This window comes from Falco biarmicus, chromosome 1, assembly GCF_023638135.1.
Source record: "Falco biarmicus isolate bFalBia1 chromosome 1, bFalBia1.pri, whole genome shotgun sequence".
Classification (NCBI taxonomy): domain Eukaryota; kingdom Metazoa; phylum Chordata; class Aves; order Falconiformes; family Falconidae; genus Falco; species Falco biarmicus.
In genome coordinates this window covers 24,369,923-24,397,609 of record NC_079288.1, presented here as the reverse complement: position 1 = coordinate 24,397,609, position 27,687 = coordinate 24,369,923, and the positions used below count along the sequence as shown (strand labels likewise).

Sequence of the window (27,687 nt, the reverse complement as noted above, 5' to 3'; positions counted from 1 at the left end):
AGAAGCGTGCCCCACGAGAGCAGGGATTGCTAGAAGAGCTGACTGGCATGTCCGACGGGCAGATATCTGCCTGGGTCAATGCCACAGGAGATCCTGTTTCACGGCAAAACAATTGCTCATAAAAATTCCATTTAAGTTACTATAACTTAACATTGTCCAAATGAAAACCCAGGGGCTACAACTGAACCCCGGGTGACTGTTGAGTTGAAGGGCATTTTTGTATTATTTTGTCTTGCCTTTTTTTTTTATTTTTTAATATTCATTGATCTGAGCAAACACAATAATCACCATCTGTTGTGAACACAGTTGGAATGAAAAAAAAAAAAAAGAAAAAAAAGAAAAAGGATCACACGCAAGGCTGGTATAAACCAGCTTTAGTTCCTCTGACCGCCCAGCAGATCCATTAACACTCAGGTGAAGTGTTTCATCCAATTTCTGTCTGAAATCGCTCCTAACATTAAAAATGCACCTTTAGCCAGAGGGGTTTTAGTTTGGTTTCTTTTGTGGTGCAGGGCTGCTTTTTGTTTCCTTTTGTTCTAATGCTCTTGTACACTAAGTGGAAAAGGATCTCAGATCTTGACATCCCACTTCACTAGAAAGATGTCACACGCAGTGAGATCCGTGCCTCTGCCTGCAGAGTCAGACAGTCAAGCACCTCCTCAGCCCCCTCCATCACTGGACTGAGCCACGGAATAAATTCCCTCAGCTCCTACAGAGGGTAAGCACACCGCAACACAAACAGCAATGTTTAATGACTCAGTGCAACGGAAAATAAACGGCTTAAAAACACAAGTGCTTTTCGGGAAAGCAAGCTCTTCGCTGCTGGAGAAGGAGCTGAAGCTGACTGGATGCTGACCGACTGCAGGTGCCCTTGGCACCGCGCGGGGGGGCAGCCCAGCACCCCCACCATGGAGCCTGGGCAGGAGGCGATGCCCCAGTGCTCCAGATCCCACCCAGCCCCCTGGGCACCTGCGGGGCTCCTCCATGCACGCCGGGGGATGCAAGGGATGCTGCCTGCACCAGGGGACACAAGGGACCCTGCCCGCGCTGGGGGACCACAAGGGACCCTGCCCACACCTGCTTCTCTCTGCAGATGTGCTGGGCACCATCAGCTATAGGCAAGGTGGCCTCATGGATGGAGAACACACCATGCCCATGGTCCCTGCTGGCACGATAAAAAGAGCACCCCTGGAGCCACAGCTTTACCCAAAACCCAAACAGTCATGACTCACAGGCATCATCTACCAGGGATGTGGACCAACCCACATGGAGACCACTCAAGGATAAATCAGGGAAACAGGCTTTAAAGAGAGATGTCCTGTCCCTGTGTGTACTTCAGCTGCTTGGCATCTTGCAAAATGCTCAGAAAACTCCAGTCCTGCTCACACCAGTGATGAGGCTGGCTGTGGGTGTCAGGGCCAGCCCGAGCAGCTCCAGACACAGCACTGAACAAGGTCACGGGCAGAAGTCGTGACTGCTCTACACCAACCCACGTGCTGTTACACACGGCTTGGGTATCACATCCCAACGCAAGGCAAAGCACCGGCACTGTCTTGGTATGTCTGATAACAAACAAGCGAACAAACAAACAAAGCAGCAAAAATACAGGTGAGATTTTCCAACACCCACATGCCACAGCACGAGATCAGTGAGATCTGAGTATTAAGCAGGCACCAGTGCTCTTTAAAAAAAAAAAAAAAAAAATCACAGACTACCACCTATAACACCTCTGTCCTCCCAATCATTACCTTATTTTCATTCCTATTTCAATGTAACTTCTGCAGCCAGAATACTAACAGCACTAGAGAATGGCACAGACCACCTAGAGTCTAGGACGAGACTCTTCAAATAGTCAGAGGAATTGATTTTCAGCAATAGGTGGATTTTTGCAGGATTTGGAGCATTTTTAGGAGTTCTGGTGAAAGCTGGCACTGAAATGATGCTGGACATCAAGCGGAACAGGATCGCTCCTATCACTGGAACAGGAAACAAACTGTAGGAAAGCTCCAATGTGATGTAGGATGAATAGCAATTGGTTTCTATCTCTGGTGACTTGCGAATTTATTATTACACTCCTCCTAAAGCATATCCCACTGATCTCAAACCTTCATGTTGTCATGGGTTTCCTGGACAAGCAGGATTATTTTGGTATTAATCCTTTGCTAGATTTAGCCGTGCCTCAGACACTGAAACTCTGCATGAGAGCCCATCTCACTGATTTCTTCACCTGACTCTTCTTGGCTCCCTCTATGAGTACTGGCAGGTATTTGTAAGACCCTGGCATCATTCAGCCCAGGGCAATTAGCATTATTTTGTAAAAAAGGACTTTAAGTGCATGCGACCGTTCCGTAACATTGTTCACATCACACTCGTCGGGCTAACAGACAGCGGTTACATTACCTACAACTTTATAATACACCTATTATACACATTTTTCCTGGATAACACTAAGCCTGAGTCTTTTGCAGTCCTCGGGGAGCCTTCTCACTGATGAGGTGGATCTGGCTATAAAAGGAAGAGTGACCTAAAAGCTGAGGCTTAAAGTGTTGCATAACCTTTGAAATAAAAAAAAAGAAAAAATAATTACAAATTAAATTTCCAAATAAACCAGAACCTCAAGGGAAGAGTCTCAGCTCAGTATTCGGAAGCCTTTAGCCATGTTTCCAGCTAACATTTAATGTAGCTGGAAGGCTAAATCCCCCCCCCTCTCAAGCAAGAATATGGCCTTTAGATTTCCCATCCCAAAGGATTAAGAATGGAGAAGCGGGTTATTTGCATTTACACTCAAAAAATGTGTGTTGCCAGATACTGAATGAAAAAATGAGTAAATACTACTGCCCTCCCTTAATTTTAGCCCACAAAAATCAAGAGTGGACAAGCAAAACAGCTGCCAAGGTAAATCATTCAACAGTTGCACTTGTCAGGCCGCTTCCATTACTTTACAATTCAAGATTTTGGGTAGACCTCTCTACCGTTGGGGGCAGATTTAAAAAGAAAAAGCAACAATCCTAAATTTCCTACCTTGATGCTTTCACATCGCATCAAGGATCTAACAGTAGGCACAACCGGGTTCCCTGCAAACCAACCGCATCAACCACCTGAATGACACCCGGTTTTACATTTGGTGGGCCAGGTTACTGCATGGCACCCAGCACCCGTGCCACAGCAGGGTTCCCCACCTGTCCAAAACCCAGCAAAATTCCAAACATCACCACGTCAGGACAGCACTGCAGCCTGGTTCTGGGTTGAGTTAAGGCAGAGGAAGATTTTGCTTATTTGCTCTGTGCCTTGCTGAGGAAGGCCAGAGGAATCAGGATGGGTTTTCTTTGTGCACCATGAAAATTAAAACCCCCAGTGCCTTCAAAACATAAGCATGCCAGTGCCTCTGCACAGTAACAAAGTATAAACTTCATACTGTACAAAAAATGATCACAAAGGCAAAATTTAGTTCCAGCTCTCTGTTTTTACAGGGACACTGAGAAGAAAAGGCACAAACAAACCAGAAGGGAACGGGGCTGACCTGTCCCTGACTCCCTCTCCGAACACCAACTTCATCTGTGGTGCTCAGCACAACAGACTGTTTTATCAGCAGCAGGTCTGCCTTATCCAGGGCACCACCTAGATACTATGTCTAATTTCAGAGGCAGAGAAAAATACAGGCACTTGAAAACACTGCTCCCCCTCCACATCCACAGGCTGAGCAAGGCAGTGAGCCCGAGCCCCAGGGAGCCACCAGGCGGTTTCCATCAGCTCAAGGCACATGGTGCAATCGCACAAAAGCTGAAAATGAGACTTTATGTACATGTGCATACACACACAGACACACAGGGAAGATTGCTATCAATTATGCTAGTTAATCATATATTATAATAGAATTAGAGTAAACCCTCCTCATTATCTCCTGGTTCAGACCCTGCTCCGCAGCAAGCTGACCACATGCTGCACTAATGCCAATAGCCCTCACGCATTAACCTTTATCTGTGCCTCGCAGCTTCGCTGTTTGCTATGCGTATCAGGCTTGTTCTGACCTTGTTCCTGGCTGACCTTTCCTTGAAATCTAACATTTGTAGCAGTCCTGGAGGCTGGCTCATCTCCCACCGCCTTGCAGCCACGCTGCATTTTTCTACAGGATCTAAAACACAGGACGCCTTGTTTTCGTCTTGTTACTGGGATCCTCGCCTGCCGTCGGAGGTCCCTGCCCTTCGCCTTCCAGAGAGGCTATGACATTACCAAGACAGTTTACAACTGCTGCTGCATGTTCTGTTATTAAGAGGAAATCCTGAGGGATGTTTCATTATTATTATTATTATTATTATTTTATGCAGAGGCTGTCAAAAAGGGATAATCGTGTGCAGCCTCCGAGCAGCAGCACCGAGCACCCTGGCTGTGCCTCTCGCCCTCGCAGCAGCCAGGGCCCCGAGCCCCCCCAACCAGCCTGCATCCCCAAAACTGTGATTGCAGCAGATTAAAGGGGCCTTTTACGGCTGTGATTCACTGCTGGAGGAAGCAGTTCACTGCTGGGTATTCAGAGTGATGGTGTTTAGCGCAGATGCCTGTGTGGGAACCCAGGCTCCCACGAGCAACACATCCTTAAGCATCTCTGACAAGTCCTGACTCCACAGACTTGCACTGCGGGGACAGAGTCATCTTCATGCACAGGAGGAAGCCGTGACCTGCATAATATTTGTTCTGCAAAGTAAACACGCTCCATATTAAAAAAAGAAAAGAGAAGGAAAAAAAAAAAGAAAAAAAGATAAATGAACTCAGAATAAAGTTCTCCTTTGAAGGATTACAGAGAAAAACCCATCAGGAGGCAGAGGAGTCCTTCCAACGAGGGCAAAGTCCCAACTGCCACACAACTGGTTTGACACAGCAGTGCAGTAAAGACAGCAATTTAAATTCCCAGGAGCATAGGGAGCATGGTTTAACAGAGATTCCTCCCTTTCCACTACAGGAATAACATAAGTCTGCAACCAGCATCCTAGTTTCAATCTCTGCTGTGCGTTCTCTATAACCCTCCCCATCGACTTTCATGGGGGTTTAGACGTCAGAGATGAAAACATCATTTGCAATCACATTTGCAAGGGAAGGTCCAGAAGCAGATTTTTGGCTGGCTGGGTTATGTTAGGAGGAAAAAAAAAAAAAAAAAAAAAAAAAATTAAACCCAAAGATGAACAGAAAAAACCCCAGACTAAACTCACAAATAAGGGCATGGAAAAATTCGTTTCATGAGAACTTCCTCTACTGTACAAGCACACCAAGGCAAAACCAACGTGGTTACTGAGAGGTGGTGGCAATGGTAGCTGAGGATGAGACACACCAAATGCATGAATTGGTGTTTGTAGGCAGATCTGGTGACGGTCACACACGTACAGCACCAGGCAGAGCACGCCAACTGCCTCCCCGGCTTCACCCTGCCCACACCAGAGATACACCACCAGCGCTGTGACAAGCTCCAGCATCTCTCCACCTGCCCCCAGACTCCCACCCAAGGGGAGGCAGATGCAGACCCCTCCTGGTCCCCCTGTACACACACATCAGCATGTGCCACCGCCGGGAAACACTGCGATGACAGGGAAGGAGATTTTTTTTGCTTTTACTTTTTTTACCCTGACCCTTACTTCTCCCGAGACATAAAGCTTAAACAACTCAACATTTAAGGATCATCAACGAAAGTCACAAATAGCTATATTTTAAAAAATTGCTTTAACATTTTAAACCCTCAAATGTCATCCAAAATAACTGCAGTCAGCTTGAAAAAATAGTATTTTTCACTTTGCAGATGTCCACTGGAAGACCTGTGCAGGGTTTATGTCTCGCTTTCAAATGGCATCATTTTTGCCTTGCAATGGAAACTTCTTTCTTCAGGGAGGTTTAGTGAACGGAGAGGAAGAGATGCTCTGAGCCCAAGGAAAATGAAGTCCACACCACTCCATCCTTACGGAACGAGGAAGCCCTAGGAAGAGCCTCTGGGTGGGGGATGCAAAAGCCACCAACCACTCGCAGTGGCAGCAGAAGGCAGGAACCCAAGCCCACGTCTCTGGCCAAGGAGCCGTGAAACCACCACTTGCGCCTCTCCCCTGCTCCTCCCGTGGAGCTCTGCTCCAGCCCCTTCCTAGAAGTGAGATAATCTGGCCTTTAAATAGGGTTCACAGCACTTGACCCCAAATCCGCAGAGCAAGGGAAAGCAGAGCGCTAGGCCAGCATGTCAGGTGTTCGGATGAGATGCTCTTTTAATACCTTCCAGGTTTTGAAAAGGCTTTTTATGCATTAGATCCACCCTTTTTTTAATACTATGAGGACAAAACTGCACTTACGGGGGAAAGGAGCATAAAAAAGGTAATAAACATTTAATGATCCAATAATTGGTTATATCAGAGTAATCACTGTTCAGTAATTAACTCCCATTCCTGCTTGCTCATTTGATATTTTCTGTACCCTTTGATAGGTTCCTGTGACTATCAGCATTCCTTAGAAATTCTTACGCTGAAACCTTTTGATGAAGCTAAAAAGCAACGATACCATTAATCACTACACATGTCCCAGTGGCTTTCAGGCTCCGAGAGGGCCTTTCCTCTCCGCACATCACTCCTCAGCTGTCTTTAACACAGCCGCTTGGCCCTAGGATTTGAGATTTTTCTCCTTTGCTTCTTCACGTTACAGGAAAAATGAATTAGCTATACATTTTCTGTGCCAAAGGGTTAGTGGGAAAGCACACCAACATAAAATTACATCTTGAAAGATAACGAAAAATAATTACATTGCAGCATCGCAGAATACAGGGAACAGCTGGCATGTTGTTGCAATGTCGAACTAGAATTAAACTTGGGTTAGTGTCACTTCCAACTAACTGCCCACAGTAAGCAAGAGAAGACCCACACCGGGGCTCCTGCAACAGCCTTCCATGGCCAGCCCTTGCTCACCCACGGCCACAGAAAGCAGCGGCAGAGCAGAGCGTGCCGACACGGCCGCGGCAATCGTACCGTAGCTTAGGCAAGAGGGCGAAAGCTCTCCTTGCAAGAGCACCTAGGTGAGCAGCTTTATAACCAGATGGGTACTTCTTCCACACTGATCCTAAAACAAGCCAACAGTGGTAAGTATTTTAAGACAAACTCATATAATGGAAGGAGGCTTCATTTATGGTCTTTAAACATCAAAAAATATATTACACAATTTACTTCTCTAGTGTAACAGCTCTGTGATTTAACAGCTCTAAATTTGTTTAAGAAAAATGATGGTATAAAAATGCTGACTTCTGTTTTTTCCCAAAGTAGAGATATTATTGCCTGGGGGGGGGGGGCGGGGGGGGGAAGCGCTAAATTAACATTACTTTCTTTAGAGTGGATTTTGATCTCAGTTACATCAGCACAGAGCCAAAGTAATGCCACGGCATCTCCTCATACTTTGCATTTATTGTAGCCAGACATTTACTCAACCAAAAGTTTTTCCTCAAGACAAGTATCTGCTGAACTTCAAGCTAGTAAAGCTATTTTTCCCCCCTGAAGGACTCCTTTACCATTCATTTATTTCCAGTTACCACCATTTTATACCAAATCAGATTTGCTGCTTGCAGTGGAGTTGCCTTTGGCTGCCAGGATCTTTGAGCAAGAGATGCTTTTCATCCAAAACACACACACGCACCTCCATCAGCACAGTAACTTTTGCCTCAAAGGTTTTAAAAAAGCAGGGGTCGCAGCAGAACACAAGAAAAAAAGACATTTTTCCTAAGTCAAATATGCTGCCCCAATTGTCAATATTACACAAGATGCTGGTACTGCAACATTGTCTTTTTAACTGCTGCTATATAAATTAATGCAATGAAAGTCAGTTAGCACAAGGAATCCTGGTACTGAACATGAAATATCAAGTTAATCAAAAACACGTGCATGGAGCAATCAATTACGCCCTGCACCAGCTAGCGGGATTTCCTAAAGCACACCGAGCTGCAGCTAAGGCATTCACAGAGCTGAACTGGAGGGAACGTGAGTTGTTTGTATGTTACTCATGCACTTGAAGGCATTAGTAGTGATGGGAAGGGAGGGAGACAGGGAAACAGATTGAAAGGGGCAGGAAAATTAGAGAGAGCTCCTTGCCATTAATGGAAAAATAACTGCAGAGTGCTGTAACAGATTTCTCCTCTTTTGTATGCATAGGAATATTTATTTAATCAATGTTCTGTAACAAAACAGGCCTCTGGTGAGCTATTGTGGAGAGTGAACTCCATTCAGAGAGTGGTGATTTGAATCCTGCCACCTGTTTAGCCAGTGTCGGAGAAAGCAACAATATGTGGCTGGATGGGAAGGTGTCTGCACCGGTGGGGGAGGAGGAAGCACCCCCTGGTAGCTTCCCAGAGTCATTACCCAAAGTAATGCTGCTTGCCAGGGAAATCTTGATGACTCGTCATTAACAGGACTTGCTGCAAGCAAAGCTGCAAAGCTCACCATTTCTCTTCTGAGAAATAAAATTCAATCCCACCCAGCAGAGACTTCAGCCTGTCGCTTTGCACCGACACTGCATGTGACACCCAGCCCCCAACCCGCGCTTGAATCCAGATTTACCCGGCACCCTCACCATGCCGGCGGTCAGGCAAACGGCGAGGGACATGGTACAACATGAAAGCTTCAAACAAAGGCTGGCGTCAGCCTGCAGCGTGGCTGGGCCGCCCAGTGCATGCCACCATTCCCGGTAGCCACCCAGCCAAGCTGCCGGGGCTCCTCCAGCACCCCTGGCTGTGCTCTCGCGAGCAGCCACATCCTGTATCCCGCTGGCAGATGCTGAGCTGCAGCAGCAGCCAGGGCTGGGAACACACCTTGGCCCTCCTGCCACCAGCCTCGACTGCCTGCAGGCCCCAAAACAAAACAAACAAACAAACAAAAAAAAAACCCCAAACTTTCCATCAAAATAAACTTATTTTTTAAAAGTTACTGTTACTAAGCCTCTCATTAAGGTTATATTTATGTATATACCTAATAGCAACCTGTCCCTGACGGCACTTAAGCATATACTCACCTCAAGCATGCTGTGCTATGATTTTTAGCAACATATTCAAGCACCGCCTTAAGAAGGGACTGGTTTAAACATCTGCATAAATACTGTCCTTAAATAAAGCCCTGACAAAAACCTATTACAAAACCCGAGGATCTCAATGGGAGCTTCTCACCAGTCTAAGTTTCTTTCTTTCTCATTTCTGCACCATTTGCTGCAAAAACATGCTGTATATGTGATCTTACACAAACCTTATCACGAAGCAGCTTTGCTCTTAAATTTGTTACACAAGGATTAAAAAAAAAACACCCATGCATGTATTTATTTTTTATAGGCCAGTTAGTAACAGAGATATACCAGTTTTATATGACATATTACACCTGCAGACCTGGCATTAATGACAGACCTAATTTGTTTATCACTGTCACAGCTGCCAGTTAGTAATACATCCTTTAGCATTGCTCATAGGTAGAATGAGAGTTTCTTCTCTATTCTGCAATGGATTTAAGGAAACATATTACCATAAGCTAGCCTTGATATCCACCACAGCAGGGACAGACAACATTGTAAGTGATTTAAAACTGAAGCAAGCCATAATGAAGCAACACTAACTTTTACATCCTTAATCATAAGAGCATAAAGAAAGATAAAGCACTAATCAGAATTTCACTGGGTTACCCCTCCACATCAGATTTCCTTAAAGTGATTGCTGTCAACAATTTTAAGGCCGAATTGTAGCTTTATTTTAAAAGGTGGTTGACAGCAATAAATTGAAAAAAAGCCTTCAGTTACTGAAATACGTGATCCAGCCACATCCCTGCTAAACATGTATAAGCACTGGTGTTTTGATGTCCTACAATAAAATTATGCAGATATTTTATGTTAACCACCTACTATTTGAGCATCCTGCAGATGCTAATTAAATAGCCAGGCAATCTCTAAAGAGGGAAAGTATTATTAAGCCCATTTCGCGGAAAGGAAAACTCAGCTACGGCAAAACTAACGCAGTAGCTCAAGGTGACACCTAAGCACGTATTTGACTTCACACCACACACCAGCTCATACATCGGCATTATCCCCATAGGCCTGCTCTTCTCAGTCAAGAAACCCAAATCCACAGCACCTCCCATGAGCATAGGCATGGATCCCAGCCCAAATCCCTCCTGATTCAGCACATCCACAAAGCAGGTGCTCACGCGGCCGTGCTGAACCAGGAGGGGAGCGACTGCTTCAAGGTTATGAAAGATGGCTGTGCTTACATGGAAACAAGCCCATGGCTCCCAAGGACCAGCTCAGCATCTTAATTAAGGAGTGTGCTTGAAGGACAAGAGCTATCGGAGGAGTTGTTTTGGGAAGGACTTACACAAACCCAATGCAACAGCAAGCATGTGTGGCCAAAGGTCAAGGTGGCCACGGGCTAAGCAAGACCCCCCTCAGCCTGCCTCAACGTCCCAGCTGGGCAGTGCTAAACTGAGCAGGCTGCAAAAAGTATGACAAAAATAATAACAAAACTGGAAAAGAAGGATCTTCTTTAAGTGTATTATCCCCTCACATCCCCTTTTGATGATGTAAAGAACATGAGCATCACTCCAGTCTGGAGGGAGGCTGCACACCACGTCCTATGACCATGCATCCCACGATGCAAACGCTGCACTGGCCTTTGCTGAGAGAGGTACTGCAGACCTCAGCCCTGCCCCAGAAAATCCACACTTGAAACTGAGAGGGTAGTGGGGGGGTGGGGAAAAAAAAAAAAAAAAAAAAAAAAAGGTAAAAGCTGAACAGATTGCCCTATATTCCGAAATGTGTGGAGCTCTACAGTGTAAACAAATACCCAAAATATTCAGAGTATCAGCCCAGCACAGAGGACTGGGGGAAGAAAAAAAAAAAACAAAAAACCAAACCTCTTAACATTTCAAAGCCAATTTTGTGGGTTTTACATTCTGTGTACTTTGGCACTTCCCTCCAAGGCTTCTGGAAAGTCTTGCCAGTGTCGTCAGCAAGCCCCAACCAAGCCCCGCAAGCAACGCAGGGCGAGATGAGACCATGGCCCCGGCACAGGGCTGCAGCTCGTACCCTGCAGCAGGAGAGCTGCCCCCCTCCCCACGTGTTGGGAAGGGTGTTATGTGAGCCATCTCCAATAAATAAACAAACCCTTCCCTACCCTATCACATAAACCAACACAGTCAAGTGCAGCCTGTCCACACGAAAACGTGGTGACCCATACTCTAACAGTGTAATCTAAACCTTGAACTAAAGACAGTTTAATGCCTTTACAAATCCATATGTTTTCTAATACCACCACTGCTGTCAGCAGACTACAGGAGAGGCTCTTTGAAGATGGAAGTAAAATGACAAAGCACATCATTGTGAAGGCAATTATATGCTGCAGTAACCATTTTACAATGGCCCATATGGGCTGTATTTCAACAATGCAATTTCCAAATCTGCCTTAGCAAACATATATCTCCGTCCCAATCCCAGGTAGATTTTGCAAAACAAAATAAGACTGCAGCCAGAACAAATCCAAAACATGGATAACAGATGTAAAAATATGCCAACAAGGATAGCAGAGCAATTTTTTGTCAGAGTACCAAACAAAGAGAACAGCCACAGCAGACCTTACGAGGCTATTCACAGCAAAGCTACCCATTCAAGGGACTTAGAGACCTGGTTTTACCAGAAATCTGATTATACACTCGCATGCTTTCCTATGCAGCTGCCCAATTCACTGCTGCAGTCACCACCCCATCCACCTCCCCAGAGACGGCAGGGCAGGGTAACTGCGATCCCCATTTACAGCAACATCAGATGTGAACCGAGGCCATGCAGGCTTACTCTGAATCACCTCTGACATCCAGGACTAGGGCCTAACTGAAGGGAACTGGGGGAAAAAAGTAAAACAGAAAAATTGGGTCCTTACACTTCTTATAGCTGCAAACGCCTGCTCTGTCGCCCTCACCGCTGGGGCCACCGAGGCCATGCCATTACCCCAGCATCACTGCCAGCAGCCTCAGGGCTACGCTGAAGGCACAGAACTGTGAAACTCCAGCTCCAACCAAAAATCTCTCCCTCCTCTTCACGGAGAAGCAGGACCCAGGGCTGACGAGCAGCTTTCAAGACGCAAAATTGCAGAAAAGCTGTACTCTGCTGAAAAGGGGGTTTAATTGTGTTTCTTTTCATTAATCGCCCACAGCGGTTCATTGCTTCGGAGGCTCTGGGCTGGCCGCCTGTCCTGGGATATCTCTGTGCCGGTGGCACGGTTTTCTAGTGGTGCTGGGGTGAGCCACAGAGGACAAACCACCAAACAGACAGGAGGTGCTCACAGTCCCACAGGGCCACAAACCCGTCCACAGGCGGGATCCAGCCACAGGACACCAGCTCCACACTCCCATCTACATCAGTACCAGCAACAAAGGCAGGAACAGACACCAACATCTTTCTCCCTGAAGTGAAATAGTAATAAAAGATGCCTTGAGCTGCCTGTAACAAAGACAGAAATGGTAAAGGTGAAAATTTACAAGTTCATTGCCAATTCATTAACAACAAAGTGGCTGCATCGTACATCCCACATTTCGATGCCAAGAGCAGCACGCAGAGGATATCCTGCCAGTCACACCAGCGTACAAGTGAATGTGTAACTGGGTATTCGGTAGCCAGGTCTTGCAAAGTGCATGATGCAGTTCTTATCGTTGTCAGCTCCTCAAAAAGATCCAGTGAAGCTGGGCAAGAGCATTTCAAAGACTTTAATCCATGTGAAATATTGCTTCCTGGAACCGGAAATTCAATCCCTAGCAAGGAAAACAAAAAGCACACTCATAAACGTACCTTTCAGCTCGGCCAACACAGCCACATTTAGGCTCACTCTCAGAAAAAAAAAACAACGCAAAAACAAAAAAAATCCCTTTACTCATTAATATAGAGAAAACTTGAAATGATTGCTGTAATTGCAGTTAAAAAATTAATCATGTTTTGAGATAAATGCAGATAAAAGCATGTTTTACTAATTATCTTTTGAAGCTTCCGCTCATGAAAGATTAAAGGTGGAAGAAAAGTTGTTGAAGCATTGAAGACAAAAATCCTACCATTCCAAAGCACTTTGAAGCCATGTACCACGTTTGAATGATCCTTAATGTCCAGATGTATTTAAAAAGGAGCCTTTTTAATTCAGAAAATATCTAACAACACATGCCCATTGGCACTGTCAGGCAGACAGCTCCCTGGAAGCCGGCACACTCCACAGATGGCCCGTCTCCTTCTGGTTCGTCCCTCACCCGGGCAAAGAACCTCAAGCCCAAATTCAAAACAGAATTCAAGAACCTGGGGTTTCGTTGACCTGCAGTCCTATCGACCTACTTCGCAGTTGACATTACTAACCCACATGCCTGCAACCAGCCGAGGAGGTTACTGAAAGCAGCAGAGGGATGCAGGTCTCTAGGACAGCCACTCCTGGAGGGAATGCCACCAAACCCACAAAAGGTAAGATGCTTCATACTCAGGGAAGAGGAGCTGGATGTACCAGCATCAGCTGTTCAACAGAAAAACTAATCACCAGCCATGGGGGTTATACACAAGCCACATGAGGATCTATTTCCATCCCTGGAAGGGGTCCTTCCATTAGGGAAAGCAGGTTATCCGGGATGCCACGTACTCAGCAGCAAGACTGGTACTTCCATTCACAGCAGAACTGCCTGGAACTAACAAGGCATATAACTCCCTTCCTGCTCCATACCAATAGACTATTTTACATCAGTAGTTTGCAGACTGCTTCAAAGAACCCCAAGAGCGTTAATTCAGAGCGCACACCTACTGACTGCAGGCTTAAATTCACTGCACAGGCGTCCACAACTCCCCTGGAAAAATGTTAGGCTTCTGCAAATTGAAACAAGTTGAAAAATACTATTACATAAAATTGCTAAGATACTTTATAGCCATTTCACAGACTCAGTAATGATTTACATCAGATCTGAATTGTGCCAACGTATCTGAAATGTATAAATTTTAAGAGAAGTTTCCTTACTGGCAACCTCCATCACCTGCAGCACGGCAGAACCAAGACCTGTTGTTACAGTGCAGTTTTCAAAAGCATTTAACTGAGCTCAAACGCTACAGAAAGTCAATGTCAAGGACGCTTCAGCCCTCTAGTTTAAGAAGAGCTGGGACAGATCTGAAACGGTCCAGTTGATGCCTCTTTTCTAAGGGAAGGGTCCCCCATGAAGAACGCGATCCTCCAGCAGTCACCTGCTCTGTATTTCTTGCTCCTCCCCTGCCCCTCAAGATCATCCAGCCTGTTCCCATCACAAAGCCTCAGTGACACCAAATTAATAAATTCTACTGTTGCTAAAAACCCGAACAGGGAGGGCTAGGTAAAAGATTAAATAGTTGGGTTTTTCACAACCGCACATCCAAGGAAATTTGCCAATGTCTTTTTATTTGCATATCTGGCAGACTGCCCCAGACAACTAATACATAAGTGACAGCATACAGGTGTATTAGTTTAGAGTTTGCCTTTAATCTAGAGGTGTCAATTTGCTTCTGTTTTAATTACATCCATCTTGATATGTTATTACAACCTCATGAAACTTCTTCATTATGTGAATGGCTATAAATATATACACATGACAAACAGTTGTTATAAATTTTCTGGTTCAGCAGTGGAGGCACAGTATCTTAGCCCACACATCATGTACATTTAAAGTTTCAGTGCTCCCCTTCCTCTCCCTCCACCCCTCCCCTTTCCCCTTCTCTGTTCTTTCATCCAAGATATTTTTTCCCCCCTATATTTAACGGATCCTCTAAAATTCCTTCACTAGTAGCAGCATTCTGATACAAATACTATCAGCTTACAGAGCCGCTTCAGCCCATGTGTGTCCTTCTGGGCTGCGCCTCAATGAGAAGGTCTGTTTGTCATTAGGCAAATATAAGGAGATTGCACTGAGGCCTTATAAACATGCAAAGATCCACTTTTGTAGCTACATAATTCACTGAGTTTTTCAACACACATTCTGAGGTTGAAAACTTGGCAAATCCATCCACCAGATGTATCTTTCTGATCCCAGAACTCATTAAAATTTACTTTTTTTCTTTTCTTTTTTTTTCCAAGTCCAACAGACTCAGCTGTTGAGCCACATTAATTGCATTTTTATTATTTTTTTCCATAGTTAAAATGACTAATGCTAGAAGAGTCACTGCCTACAAGCACAACAGCCAGCCAGTAAAAATTACTAGGACTTTTAATCATTCAGTAATATCCAAATCACATAAAATTCAGAAAAGCAATTTGGTCCCCTCAAAACAGACGGTTTTGATTTTCAGTATTTATTTTGAATTTTCTTTAAGGGAAGAAAAGAGAAGAGAAAAGACACAATTTCACACCAAAAGATTCCATTCAAAGGTCAAAGCGCCCTTGACGTGCATTAAAAGCCACAACACTAACAGAGTTGCAACATAAATCGTCCCCAACAGCAGCACTTCTTCGCTTGCCTCCTTACCACACAGACTCCTCGGAGGTCAAAGCTACTTTCGCTGCCTCAGCCCTCCATTGGTGCCCGCTCTGATGGATGTCACATCCCACCGAGCCCTTCAACACATCTGGCCAGCTCTGGAGCAAGCTGGAGAGTGTGTGTTACCCAGCTCTTGCGACAGCGGCACCTCCCAGCTCCTTCCCCTGTGCCTTCTGGAAGCTGGGGACCAGATGCCAGTTTCTGAAGGACCCCCGAAGGACACTCGTGGCACCCTCCAGAGACGCACAGTGCTAAGCACCTGGATGTGCAGAAACCAAGGAGAAAGTGACAACAGTGGTCAGAGGCCAGGTGAAGACCAGAGCTGCCACCTCCCAGGCAGCTATCCCTATTTCATGGCAACAAGCCGGGTCCTTTGGCCACTTCTCCTCCATCCCCACCATCTGTGTAAGAAAGAAGGCTCAAAAAAAATGAAGCAGATTCTCACACTGAAAGGTCTCAGGTCACTTACAACTTCCAGAGCAAAAGTAAATAAAAATCAATGCCTTGAGCAATTATCACCTTGTATCTAAGTCTCAGCAACAGGAAATTCTGTGCAAAGAGCAAAATACCGGCTGTCCAAGCTTGCCAGAAGGGAGAAGTTAGACCACGCGGGCTCCGCACCCACGGCCACCACTCTCCCACGCCGGAGACACCTGCGTGTGGTCCAGGAGAAGCCGGGGCAAGCACTTGTGTCTCATCGGTTCCACTTCACAGGCAAAGAAATGAAAATGCCTTTGCAACACAGGGAGGGTGAGTTAACGGCAGGTGTAGGATGCTCCACAGCAGCCTGCAGGCTGGGTCACCCTGAGCCCCGATGCTGGGTCACCTGGGACGTGGTAACCTGTACCCACACGCAGGGAAAAGGGTGACAGTGGCTTGTGGATCTCGCCAGCAGCTAAGGGGGTCATAACACCAGGTATCATCACTGTTATATACCCTCTGAAAAACAGTCAGCCTATTATGGACCAAAGCTCCTCCCAAACTTTCATCGATTTGGTTCTGGATCTGACCACTGTTTGATCGCGCAGGACTGTAAAACATGTTTTGACATCTGATACAATGCTGTTACAATTACTCTGCAACACAAGGAGTACCTCTGCAGAACATCAGCCACCTAAAAGTTAATTTAGCCTGGAACCTCCTGGTGCCTGCCTCTACCTCCCCCTCCAACTGAGGTGCGCACCGCCGTCCTGCAGCACCCACAGACCTCCCCAGATGGCTTCATTCAAATGATGCTCAGCACAGGGCATGTCTCAAAGGTTGAAGATGTTTGCTTGTTTTGATGAGCTCATGCAGCAAAGGACAAGCCCAGGCTTGTGGATGGGGAAGACAGAGATTGGTGGTGGTTTTATTCCCAAGCCAGTAAGTCCCCTCTGCTACCAAAGAAAAGTATGAAAAGAAGTGATTTATAAAAGCCCTGATTCTGGAGTAGAAGCAACTTCCACTTTGGGAAGCTGGCAAACACATGTGAGACAGATTAAAGGGCAAGCATTTCTGGAAAGAACGCCAAACTGATCTCCTGCGTGGCTGTGGAGTAACTATTCCCATTTGGACTTGGGATGTTAATCATATCTGTAATACGTGCATCAGCCAGCGTTACACAACCTCAGGTTCAGACAGCCAGGAACTTGGGCGCATCAGATATCAATACACCTCTGCACGTCTCCCATGTCTTTGTCTCAAGAGATTTTAAAACCAGCAAGACCAAGACGCACCCCAAAGTAAATGCACATGGAGCATATGTCATGCAACATGATTGAATTAAACCTGATAGCCAAAACCTCACAAACTGAAAAATATCTGCAGTGCCAAGGAATAAACTGTTTCTTTTGTTGACTTTTATCCCACCACTCCTGCACGGGGGAGGACAGAACCAAAACTACTGCCTGTAATATTTGCCTAACTAAAGACATACCCTTTAGGTTGAAACCTTCTCTCTACACTGCATGAGCGTGTGAACTTCAGCAGCGGTGTTGCCAAGATACAAAGAGGAGAATCTCAAGATAATAAGGTAACACACTATTTAAAGGCAAATAGTACAGCAGAGCCGAGCTGGGGATGTGACAAATTGCCACTGACTGTTCTGCTGCTACAGCAAAACAAATCCCTACCTGCATTAGCCATTTCTCGTTACTTACAGAGGAGTTGAGAGGACTATGACGTTCTGAAGTGGTCTTCACCATGACTTGGCATCGAGTCAAAATGACAACAAACTGACTCTACAAAAAACGCATACAGCTGGTAATTTGTGGCATGCACCATGCCAAACGCCAGCGAGAACACAGACACCAAACAGATAAATCACAAGGATGATGCGCAAGAACCCAGAGAAACGTTTGAAGCAATTTTCCCTCGCGGAACCAAGGCGACATTGCCTCGGCAAAGCCCTGCAGCTCAAGCAAATGAAAACTGAGAGTTAAACATTTCCCCATTTCAGCCCACAACTTCCTAACTCCATTACCTTTTTATTAATTGCATTTGAGACTTCACTAAACTTGAGCTTCGTCTATTTTTAAAACCGGTCTGACTCAACTTATTGTTGCTCAGAACAAAGATTAAAGTTCTAATTTAGCTGCAGATAATTACAAGGCTGCAGGTCAGACCCCCAGTGTAATGTGGTAGGGTCTTCCAGTCAAACTGATAGAAAGAGTCCTTAAAAAAAAAAAAAAAAAAAATGTACCAAAGACGGGGGGAAACAAGGGGGGAAACAGGGGGCCGTCTCACCGAGTAAATAACGATTCTGCCTTTCTCCCAGAGTTACCAGGTTTAACGACTTTTTAAGTGGGGACACATTTTGTTGAGTATTCCCCCTTGGTACCAGCAGCAGGGCTCTCACCAAGGAGCATTTACATACACAGCAATGGATCTTTCCTGAAACTTCTACTTTTGGTAACAACATCCCTCTCTAGTTCTCAGTGTTCCCATGCAGTCCCTGATATTTCTCTATTGATCTCAGTGTTGTAACTCAATCTTTCAATTACTCAGCCCCTTGATGTCTTTCTGCTGATTTTTTTTTTGCCTTTCCCTAGTGATCATTTTCCTTCCAAGTTCCTGATCCTTTCCCCTTATTTTATAAATCTGTTTCTTTACACTCCCTCATCCCAGCAGAGGCCCCAGATATTTAATGAGAAAGGGCTTAGTTCCTCACCCAAACAGCACAAAGCAGAAAAAAAAAAAAAAAACATGCCAAAAGGAGGATAAGGGTGTCTTTTGCCTACTGATATGTGTCATAATTCCCATTAATGTTAATCTTACAAGTGGGGCCAGTGGAGACTGATTGAATCATATTTATCTAAAGGACTTGTCCTTATAGTTTAAACCCTTCCCGGCTTCAACTCGAGGGCACTGTGCCTCCTGCCACCACCTATGGGAATGGCAAAGATCCCCACCTTCCTTACACCATTCCCTTCAGGAGTTTAAGCAAACATTTATGCAACAATCACAACCCTTGGCCGTTATCTGCCCAAAGACACAGTTTCAGCTCTTCAACAGCTACCGAAGTCAGCAGGAGTTGTGGGTGCCCCACCTCCCAGAAAGGTATCAGGCTTTTATAAGTAATTTTAAAGTATTTTTTTAATTTAAATTATTTAAATTTAAAGTAGTATTTTATTTAAAGCATTCAGGTGCCCAAATGATAGTAACAAGAGGTTTCAAAAATTGCCCAAGCGGTTCATTTAGCAGAATATGCATCGCGCTTTTTTCAGTCCCGCTTTCAGTTCGGGTTGCTGTTTTTCCAGGTCTGGTGGCTGAGGGTTTTCATCAAGAGATTCAGTTGCTCTGTCAAGGTTATCTCGAAATTTGATCTCAGGTCAATTTACTGTTTCCTCTAAATACACAAGGAAAATAATAAGCACATCTCTTCATATGATATCCCCATGTCAGACAAAACCTCATGCCACTCACCGTCCACAGATACCTTAATTTAGTTACTCCCTTCTTTTCTCTGTGGTCTAAATCTGCAGACTTGCATGTGCAAACAGAGACTAGGACAAACACCTAAGCGTCTAAGCAGTCAATAAACACAAGAAGGACTACCAAGATTTGCTGACAGCACTGAACAAACACCTGATGTTATGATGCTGCTGCGGTAAGGCAGGAAGATCAAATTCCTTTTGAAATATGAAGGGATAGAGGCAAGGCAGAACAAACTTGCTTGAAATCTCAGAGAATGTAAGTAAACAGGCTAATCAGGCCAGCTAAAAGGCTGGTGAGAAAAGCATGATTTGGGGAGGAAAGCCACGCTGCAAGCCAGTCATTCTGGTGTCCAGCTCGAAGCTTCTGCTGTCACACAGCCAAACAATTTCTATTTTCAGTGGGCCGTGCCTAGCGATGGGTATCACACAACAGTTATTAAAGTAAATTCCTGCATTCAGATGCATACACAGAGCTACACTGTCAGCGCGCACAGACACACAACTGAGACCACAGTATCTTCAGAGCCTTCCTGTTACTTCCACAGTTTGCTTGTGCTAACAGTAGTGTCTCTATTTTAAAGGCCACATCAGCTGCGAAGCTTTACTCCATCTAGTCTCATATTATCTGTCCAACATATAAAACTGCCGTAGCTAACATCTGCCTAAATCACGTAAACACGGTGGAACAATTGCTTAAAAATTATTTACACTAGCTGGATGGAATCATCTGACACAGAATTTGAAGCTCATTAAACAGCTCCTTGACAAATATTTGTCAGCATTTCTCATTTGTAATTAATTATATTGGGCTTTACCTGGCAATAATTTAGCATGGTCTCAAAACAGACTAAGGCTGGTGTGCGGAACAGAAATTAGCTCAGTAAAGGCAGGGTGAGAAATTGTGCCAGTTTTTTGAAACAAGAATCCCCATTTAAATGCAAGTGTCCCCCCCCTTCCCGCCCCACATCACTTCTATCTGTGCTTTATAAATATCTGTGTCCCATTTCAGGCTTGTCAGATGAACTGCCCGAGTTGAAGCTAAACAAACATCTGCAGAAAAAACTCATTACTTTACTCAGTAAACCTGAAACCAACTGCTTATTCCGTAGGGATGGTCAAGAGCTGACTCAGGAAACCTAAAGCACTTCCCAGGCTTTAAGCTATCTTAACATTCAGGTCAGATTTCATTTCTCATCACAGCAAACCATCTTTGCCACGGCACGTCAACAGCCATGTCACGTCGGTCTGCTGCCCGGAGTCCTACGCACCAGGGGGTAGAGGAGGGAGATATCTTCCTGAAATCTCGCCTCGCCACAGCGCTCCGCAGAAACCTTCTCGCCAGTACTGCCAGAGCACGTTGTGGAGAAAGTCACTCCAACGGATTGATTTAGCATGTCTTGAGAAACGTCCTTTCGCTGTCAAACTGGTGTCTAAAATGCCCACCTGGGTCTGGAGAACCTCGTGCTATTACTGTCAGTAAGGAAGACGCCAGCAGCGCAGCACGGGCTACACCAAGCCGAGGAAGGTGGTCAGCTTGACAAGCCACCAGCGACACCAAGACAGGCACCGAGTCCCCGTGCCTTTCTCTTTTTACAGCTGGGAGACTCGAGAGGTCAGGGAAGTGATGTGCGAGTCACTGCTCCGGAGCGAGCTGCAGAGCTCCCTGCTGTCAGTCCCAGCAAGGCCACGCGCAGGAGGATCTGGTGAACCAGGTCAAACAGTAGGAGCACATCTCAGCTGCTTAACTACAGAGTAAGCGGTGGTTTCTGAAGGTCAAAGCGCCAAGATGCTGTCCAGTGTGTAGGTGGCAGGCCCACACTGCACATCACTCCACCAGAGTCCAGCCAGGCCAGGCAAGGATCAGCCTGGACACAGCTGCAATCACACTGGATTTGCTTGACCATAACTTCAGGGCGGGGGGGTGGGGGGGTGGTGCAGATTTAAAAAAACAACTATGAGAACCCACCATCTTCATTCAGCTCCCTCTTCCCCTCTATTCCCCACACAACCATCAGGGAGATGAAGGTGTGGAGCACCCTAAACCATAAACCAGACAGGTAACTAGAAGCAGATGGCCTCTATTTCTACACCGAACAATTTACACCTGAGAAGCATGAGAAAGCTACCGATACCTGGACAGAAAAACAGCTCCGAGGGTGGGAGCTGGCTGAAAAGATAGTTTTGCTTCAAGAGATGGGAATTTTTATCAACATAACCATAATAGGCACAGGTGACTCCTACTGAAGCTGCAGCGGCCTTGGGACACGTGCCCGTCTTGTGTCCCCTTGCCACCTACGAGCCTCACACAACCTGGCGTTTTGCAGTTCGGGCTTTTTCAGTCACCTCAACAAAAAGCATTTACTAAAGGACAGGTAAAACAAAGCTAGATGGAAATTCTTGCTCTTCATCCCAGCTTTACACACAGAATTCACATGAAGACGCTGGGGTGACAGCTCACATCCACCCAACTCACACACCTACTGCCACAAAGGCGTTCCTGTAAGCCAAGAGCTCAGCCTCGTCCCACCACGGTAGCTGTCCCTCCCCCCACGTGAGCCACCCTCCCCTCGCCTGGACCGCGGGTCTCCACCTTCCAGCGGCGAGTACATTCCACACTTTGGTCCTCCCTGTTTTTCGCATGGAACAGACAAAACACACTCTGTCTCTGCAGGCTTCCACCTGAGCCAAGCCTGAGAAAAAACTGACATTCAAGTACAAAGCCTGGGCTGGGGCAGCCTTGTCACATGCCAGGCACAAGTGTCTTCTGGAACCTGGGGAGAAACCTGCAGGACCCCCAACGAGCTGGGGGCAGACCCAGAGCATGAGAGGTATAAACACCAGGGCACCTCTCCATGGCCCCCAAGGCTTCTCCTCTCCACTCAAACACGTTAACACCTCAACATCTCACCAAGGCTGAGATATCTCGCCCCACCAGTCACTTGCAACCTCCTCGCCAACACTAAAATCACAATAAAAACTTCAGGCTGTGACACGCAACGTACGTGGTAATTCCTGCCACGTTGGGCTCCTGCCTGAGACACCTTCATCTCCCTCTGATCCTCAGAAACAAGTTTCTCAACATACATACCGAGCTGCAGGAAAAAGCACCTAACAACGATTTTGTGACATTATTTCTCAACGCAGCATGAAATCGTTAGGTCAAAATGTGCCACCTATCACATGAACATTAAAAGTATGTCAAGTCTCAGTGTGCGAGCTATTGTTTTATCTGAATGTGATATTAGCTGGCAGAACTGGGTAATGTTTCTGCGCTCCTTTTTAGTGATATAAGATTACGACAGGATGCAAGTAGTAGCCATTCTTGGCTTTGCAAAGAGAAAAGAGCACAGTAATTATTTTCATTTCAAGTGGAAAATAAACAAGAAGTGAAACGGAATAAAGAAATTTTCTAAAACACCCTACCAAGTTCTGACCATAAAACTTGCTCTTCACTTCCCCTCCAGAAAGGACTACAGTCAAATCCTGAAGCCCGTATTCCCATAAACCCCCTGACGACACAAACCGGGGGCTTTGTTTGAGGAAGAGCAGAATTTGGTCCCAAACAGCAGCATGCAAAGCTTGCTCCCACTGACAAACATGTCCTCGCACTCCTGCCCTCCCTGCCTGGAGCAGGGCACTTGTGGCTGGGCTCCCCAGGTGAGAAATGGTGGTAAAATCCAGGCTCGTCATTAGCTCGGCGTTTGCTCGTTACTGCTTCCATGAGCCCAACACCAACCATGTGGAGGTTTGCTGGAGTGAAAAAATCCTCCCTTCAGCCACAGCAGAGCAAGTTCTCTTGGAGGCATTCAGTCTGGATGGATACAGGTGTAACCAAGGTCAAAATGTGGCTCCAAATCCAGAGGAAAAAAAGACACAAAACCCCCTGAAAATGCCGCTAAGTATTCCCGGCTAAATATTCAAACAGCCTAAGAGCTACACAGATATTTTTTTTTTTTGTTGTGAAACAATCAGCTTCATCTCCGCATTTATTTTGACAGTTCCTAATCGTTCCAGTTGTGACTCCAGCGCAAGTAAACCCAAATAAATCTGCTTTTTCACCACAGCAAACTTCTCCGGAGCAGAAGTTATAAACAACAAAGCCCTTCAAACAAACAGGCTGGAGCTTCCCATGGGCGGCCGCATCCCCACCATGACCCTGGATGCGCTGACAGTGCTTCCACGGTCTCGGGTGGGTGGGTTGAGGAGGCACTGGGGGGGTGAGGCTGGGTCGGGAGGAGGGTGGCACCGGGAAGCCCCGGGCGGTGCCACCCTCCCCCCGACCCAGCCTCACCTTACCCGCACCTCTTCTTCCAGCATTTGGAGGGGGGGGGATGTTCAGTGCCCCCCGTGGGGTGACAGGCCGTCGAGCCCACTCGTGAGGCCGGCAGGGAGCGCGGCAGGACGAGCGACCCCCACCCAGCAGCCAGACAAACCCACGCATCGACATCCCCCCCCCATTCTCCCCGACCCCCCGGCCACGCCGCCCCGCGGACACGAGTGGGACACGGCGACGCGAGAAAAGTTTGCTCCGTGGGAGGGGAAGGGAAACGCCGGCGGGAGCCCCGCGGGGGGAGCGCTCGCAACTCCCCGCTGCCCTACCGAAGGCGCCCCGGGGGGTGGCCGCCCCGGTCCCCGCCGCCGCCGCCGCCGCCGCGCCGGAGCCCCCCGCCGCCCGCCGGGAGCGGCGCGCCAGGCTGCAGGTGTCGGCGGCAGGCAGGGAGAGAAGGGAGGGGACCGGGGCACCCCGGGGACGGGGAAGGGGCGGTGGGACCGCCCCCGCGGGCACCCCCGGCGGCGCCGGCCCGGGGGGGTGTCTGGAGGGGGGGGGGGGCGGGGGGGTGAGGGGGGGGCGTCCGGGTCGTCGTTGCGGGGGGCTCCCCCCGCCGCTGCCCCCACACAATGAGGCGCACACAAAGCGCCGCCGCTCCTACCTCCAGCGCCTCGAAAGTGACGAAGCTGGACATCGCGAAACCGTCGATAATGTCCTCTTCGGCCGAGGAGGACTCCCGCCGCTTCCTCCGGGGGGGCCGCGGCCGGGACGGCGGCGGGGGCCCATTGTCTTCCTTCTCCGAGCCCGAGGAGGAGAGCGCTGCGGCGGCCCCGGGGCTGGCGGCCCCGCCGGCGGCTGAGCCGCGCCGCCCGCCTTTGGCTCGCCGCTCCCGGTCGCGCTGGGACCGCGATCGCCGCTTCTTCCGAAGCCCGTTGCATCGCGCCGGGCCATCCATGTCTCTCGCCGGCTCTCCCTCTCGCTCTCGTCCCCCCCCGCCCCACCGCAGCCACAAATCCGGCTCCCCCGGCGGAATAACGGGGGAGGGAGGGAGGGAGAGAGGGAAGGAGAAAGGGAGGGAGGAGAGGACAGCAAGGGGGTGGGGGGGGGATGAAAGAATCCGAGTGCGGTTCCACCACCACCAGCAGCAAGCACCAAATGTAAGAGATTCCTATAAGCGAGCCAAGGAAAGTAATGGCTGATCTCAGGTCGCCTTTGTAAAAAGAGAGAGAGAGAGAGAGAGAGAGAGAGAGAGAGAAAGGAAAAAGAAAAAAAGAGGGGGGAAAAAAAAAACCCTCACCAAGCAGGCAATAAATCAGAATAGCGGAATGCTTTGATCAAGGGGCTGGGAGGGCGAGGATCTTCGAAAGAGGAAAAAAAGCAGAGAAGAAGGGGGGGAATAAAGAAAGAAGGAGAGAGACCCGCTGGAAGGAGGGAGCTGAGAGTATTTCCTTGCACAAAATTTATTTTCTTTCTTCCTTTCCTCCCCAACTAAAAGAAGTTCCAGGTGGGGGGAAAAAAAATAGATATATATGTATAGATGTATGGAGCTCTCTTTCTCTCTGCGTGTGTGTGTGTGTGCGTGTGTGTGCAGGAAGGGTGCAGCCTTCCCCTCCCCACGAACACGCACTCCTCTCCCCCTCCTCCTTTATCTCCCTGGATCAAACACAATAATAATAATAACGATGCATCCAGATGCAATTTTCTCAGGCACCGACCAGGGATGGACTGTGGAGTGGAGATCGGATCCCAGCCCGGTCCCTCCAAAAACAAAACCAAACAATAAAAGAAGAAAAAAGAAAAAAGAAAAAAAAAAAAAGGAAAGAAAAAAAAGGGGGGAAAAAGAAGGAAGGGGAAAAAAGCCCCAAAACACGCCCACCCACCCCAGCTATTAATACGGATCAATCATGGCAAATTCATCGGATTAATTGTGGCGAGGCGGGGGGTGCTGGTGGTGGTGACAATAGATCCGAGCGGGGGGGGAGGCTGCCCCCTCCCCAAAACCGGCAACAACAACAACGATAATTACAAAAAAGGCAGAGGTGGTGCCGCGGCCCGGGTCCGCTCCGGCGGGGCCGGCCCCGCTGCGCGCTGCCGCCGCCGTGCCCCCGCTGCCCGCCGGGGAGGGGGGGAGGGAGAGGGCGGGGCGGCCCGGCCTGGCACGGGGCAGCCTACGCGGGGCAGCCGGCGCGAGCGCAGCGGCCGCGCAGCCGGCGCGGGGCGGATGGCGGTGCTGGCCCCCAGCGGCCGCCGGCCCCGCGCCCGCGCCGGTCACGTGGCCGCCGCCCCGCCCGCTTCTCCGCTCGGCGCCGCGTGAAATGCGGCGCCCCGGCCGCGCGAAATAAGTTGCGGGCATGCGCGCAGGGCCTGCGCACTCGGCGGCGGGAGGGCGGGCCGCGCTGCCCCCCCCCCCCCGTCCCCCGTCCCCCGTCCCCGCCCGCCTCACGCCCCCCTGCCGCCCGCGTCCCGCCAACTTTCTCCTCAGTTTCACCCGTCCCGCTCTCGCACCCCACCGCCTCCTTCCCTCGTGGCCGGCAGCCCCCTCAGGTGCTCCTCTCACTGCCTCGGCCACCGCCGTGCTGAGCCCTTGCTCAGCCTCGGTGTCCAGGCCTGCCTCCTGCCCGCGGGTACAGTGGGCTTTCGCCTTCCCCTGAGGTGACTCCGCGCACACACACCCCCGGGAAAGCAGGGCTGCCAACATGGCAGCACCCCAACATGGCTGCCACCACACAGGTGGTGGGCCCGCAGGGGCAGCAGGCTGGGGCTTTCCCCAGCCGGGGCTTGGCCGCCTGGCCCTCAGCAGCCCCTCACCTGGCCCCCACCAGCCCCTGGCATGGCCCTTACTCTGCCCTTCCTGTGGGGCATGTGGCCATTTGCCTTCCTCACCCTTCTCTTCAGGTTCCCCACCACAGTTGTGCGCAGGGGCTGTGTTAGGGCATATTGCCCGTGCCACCTCAGGACCAAAAAGGCCCTGGCACTAACAAATCTACTTCCTTGGCCTGTCCTTATGGCCACCCCTCTCACCTGGTGCTTCTGTCACCTGCCTGGTGGGAGCAGCTGGGGGAACAGGCATGGAAGGAGAGGGGAGTGTGAAGCTGCTTGACTGGCTTTGGCGGGAAAGCAGTAGGAGCAGAGACCTGGGAGGGTTAGGACATGCGCAGGGAAGGAAGAAGGAAGGGGAGGAGCAAGGTGGGGAAGAGAACCGAACATGTGGCACCCTGACGCTCAGGGTGCAGAAGAGGGGCTCTGGACCCACAAGCACTGGTTTCCCTCTGTCTGCCAGGTGATCAGCCCACTGCACGGTTTGATATGTACTGGAGGAGGTTGGAGGGGAAAAAGAGAAAGGAAATCATTTAATGCTCCATCAGTACCAGAACCAAACCTGCCTCTTGCTGCCTCCTGTAGCTGCTAATTATTCTCCATTGAGGTGCCAAGAAGGGCAGCAGCAAGGGGAGTGAACGCGGGCTGAGAGCGTCGGTGTGTATTTTTCCAACATGCTCCCTCTAGGCTGGTCTGATTCTCCAGGGATGATGCTCTGCTTGACGGTGTAATATGTTGTTTACTCCATACCTTAACTTTGGCCACTGATTAAGTAATATTCTTAATATATATTCTATGACTATTAAGCAATGACATGAAATACTGGGAATCAGATACACCCTGTCTATCTGGAAGGCAAGTGACATCTTCGCCGCCTCTCTCCACGCCACATCTCCTGGGCAGTATGCAGTGACTTTTAAGCTGGTGCATATGGGTGTGAACCAGAAGAGGAGGAAGCACAAAGCTGTCAGTAATCCGATAGTTTGAGAGCATGTACCTTACAGAAGGGCCACACTGCTCATTGCAGAGGGGCATGGTTAGTTTTTAAACATTCTCAAATACTGAGCTAGAGAACATCACCTCCTAGATCTGACCTTAGATCTCTGTGTTCAGATATTTTTTTTGTCTGTTTAGCAAATGTGTTTCTCTATCTTGCTTCAGGTTCTTCTGTCTCAATTATAGTTGCCTGCCAGATCTATAT

General features: G+C 48.2%; 1 protein-coding gene across 5 annotated transcripts in view; it reads right to left on the bottom strand.

The window, feature by feature from the left end:
* AUTS2 (activator of transcription and developmental regulator AUTS2) overlaps window positions 1-25,457 on the bottom strand; it is a 790,836-nt gene extending 765,379 nt beyond the window's left edge. For 3 of the 5 annotated variants that reach the window (XM_056353138.1, XM_056353133.1, XM_056353145.1), the window contains exon 1: window positions 24,331-25,454. In XM_056353138.1, coding sequence (XP_056209113.1) covers window positions 24,331-24,624 — 294 coding nt within the window. In that variant the 5' untranslated portion in view covers window positions 24,625-25,454. Of the gene's footprint in view, window positions 1-24,330 lie in introns of all 5 variants that reach the window. The other 2 variants (XM_056353128.1, XM_056353119.1) reach the window with 2 other exon arrangements.
* Between the last annotated feature and the right edge of the window lie 2,230 nt (window positions 25,458-27,687).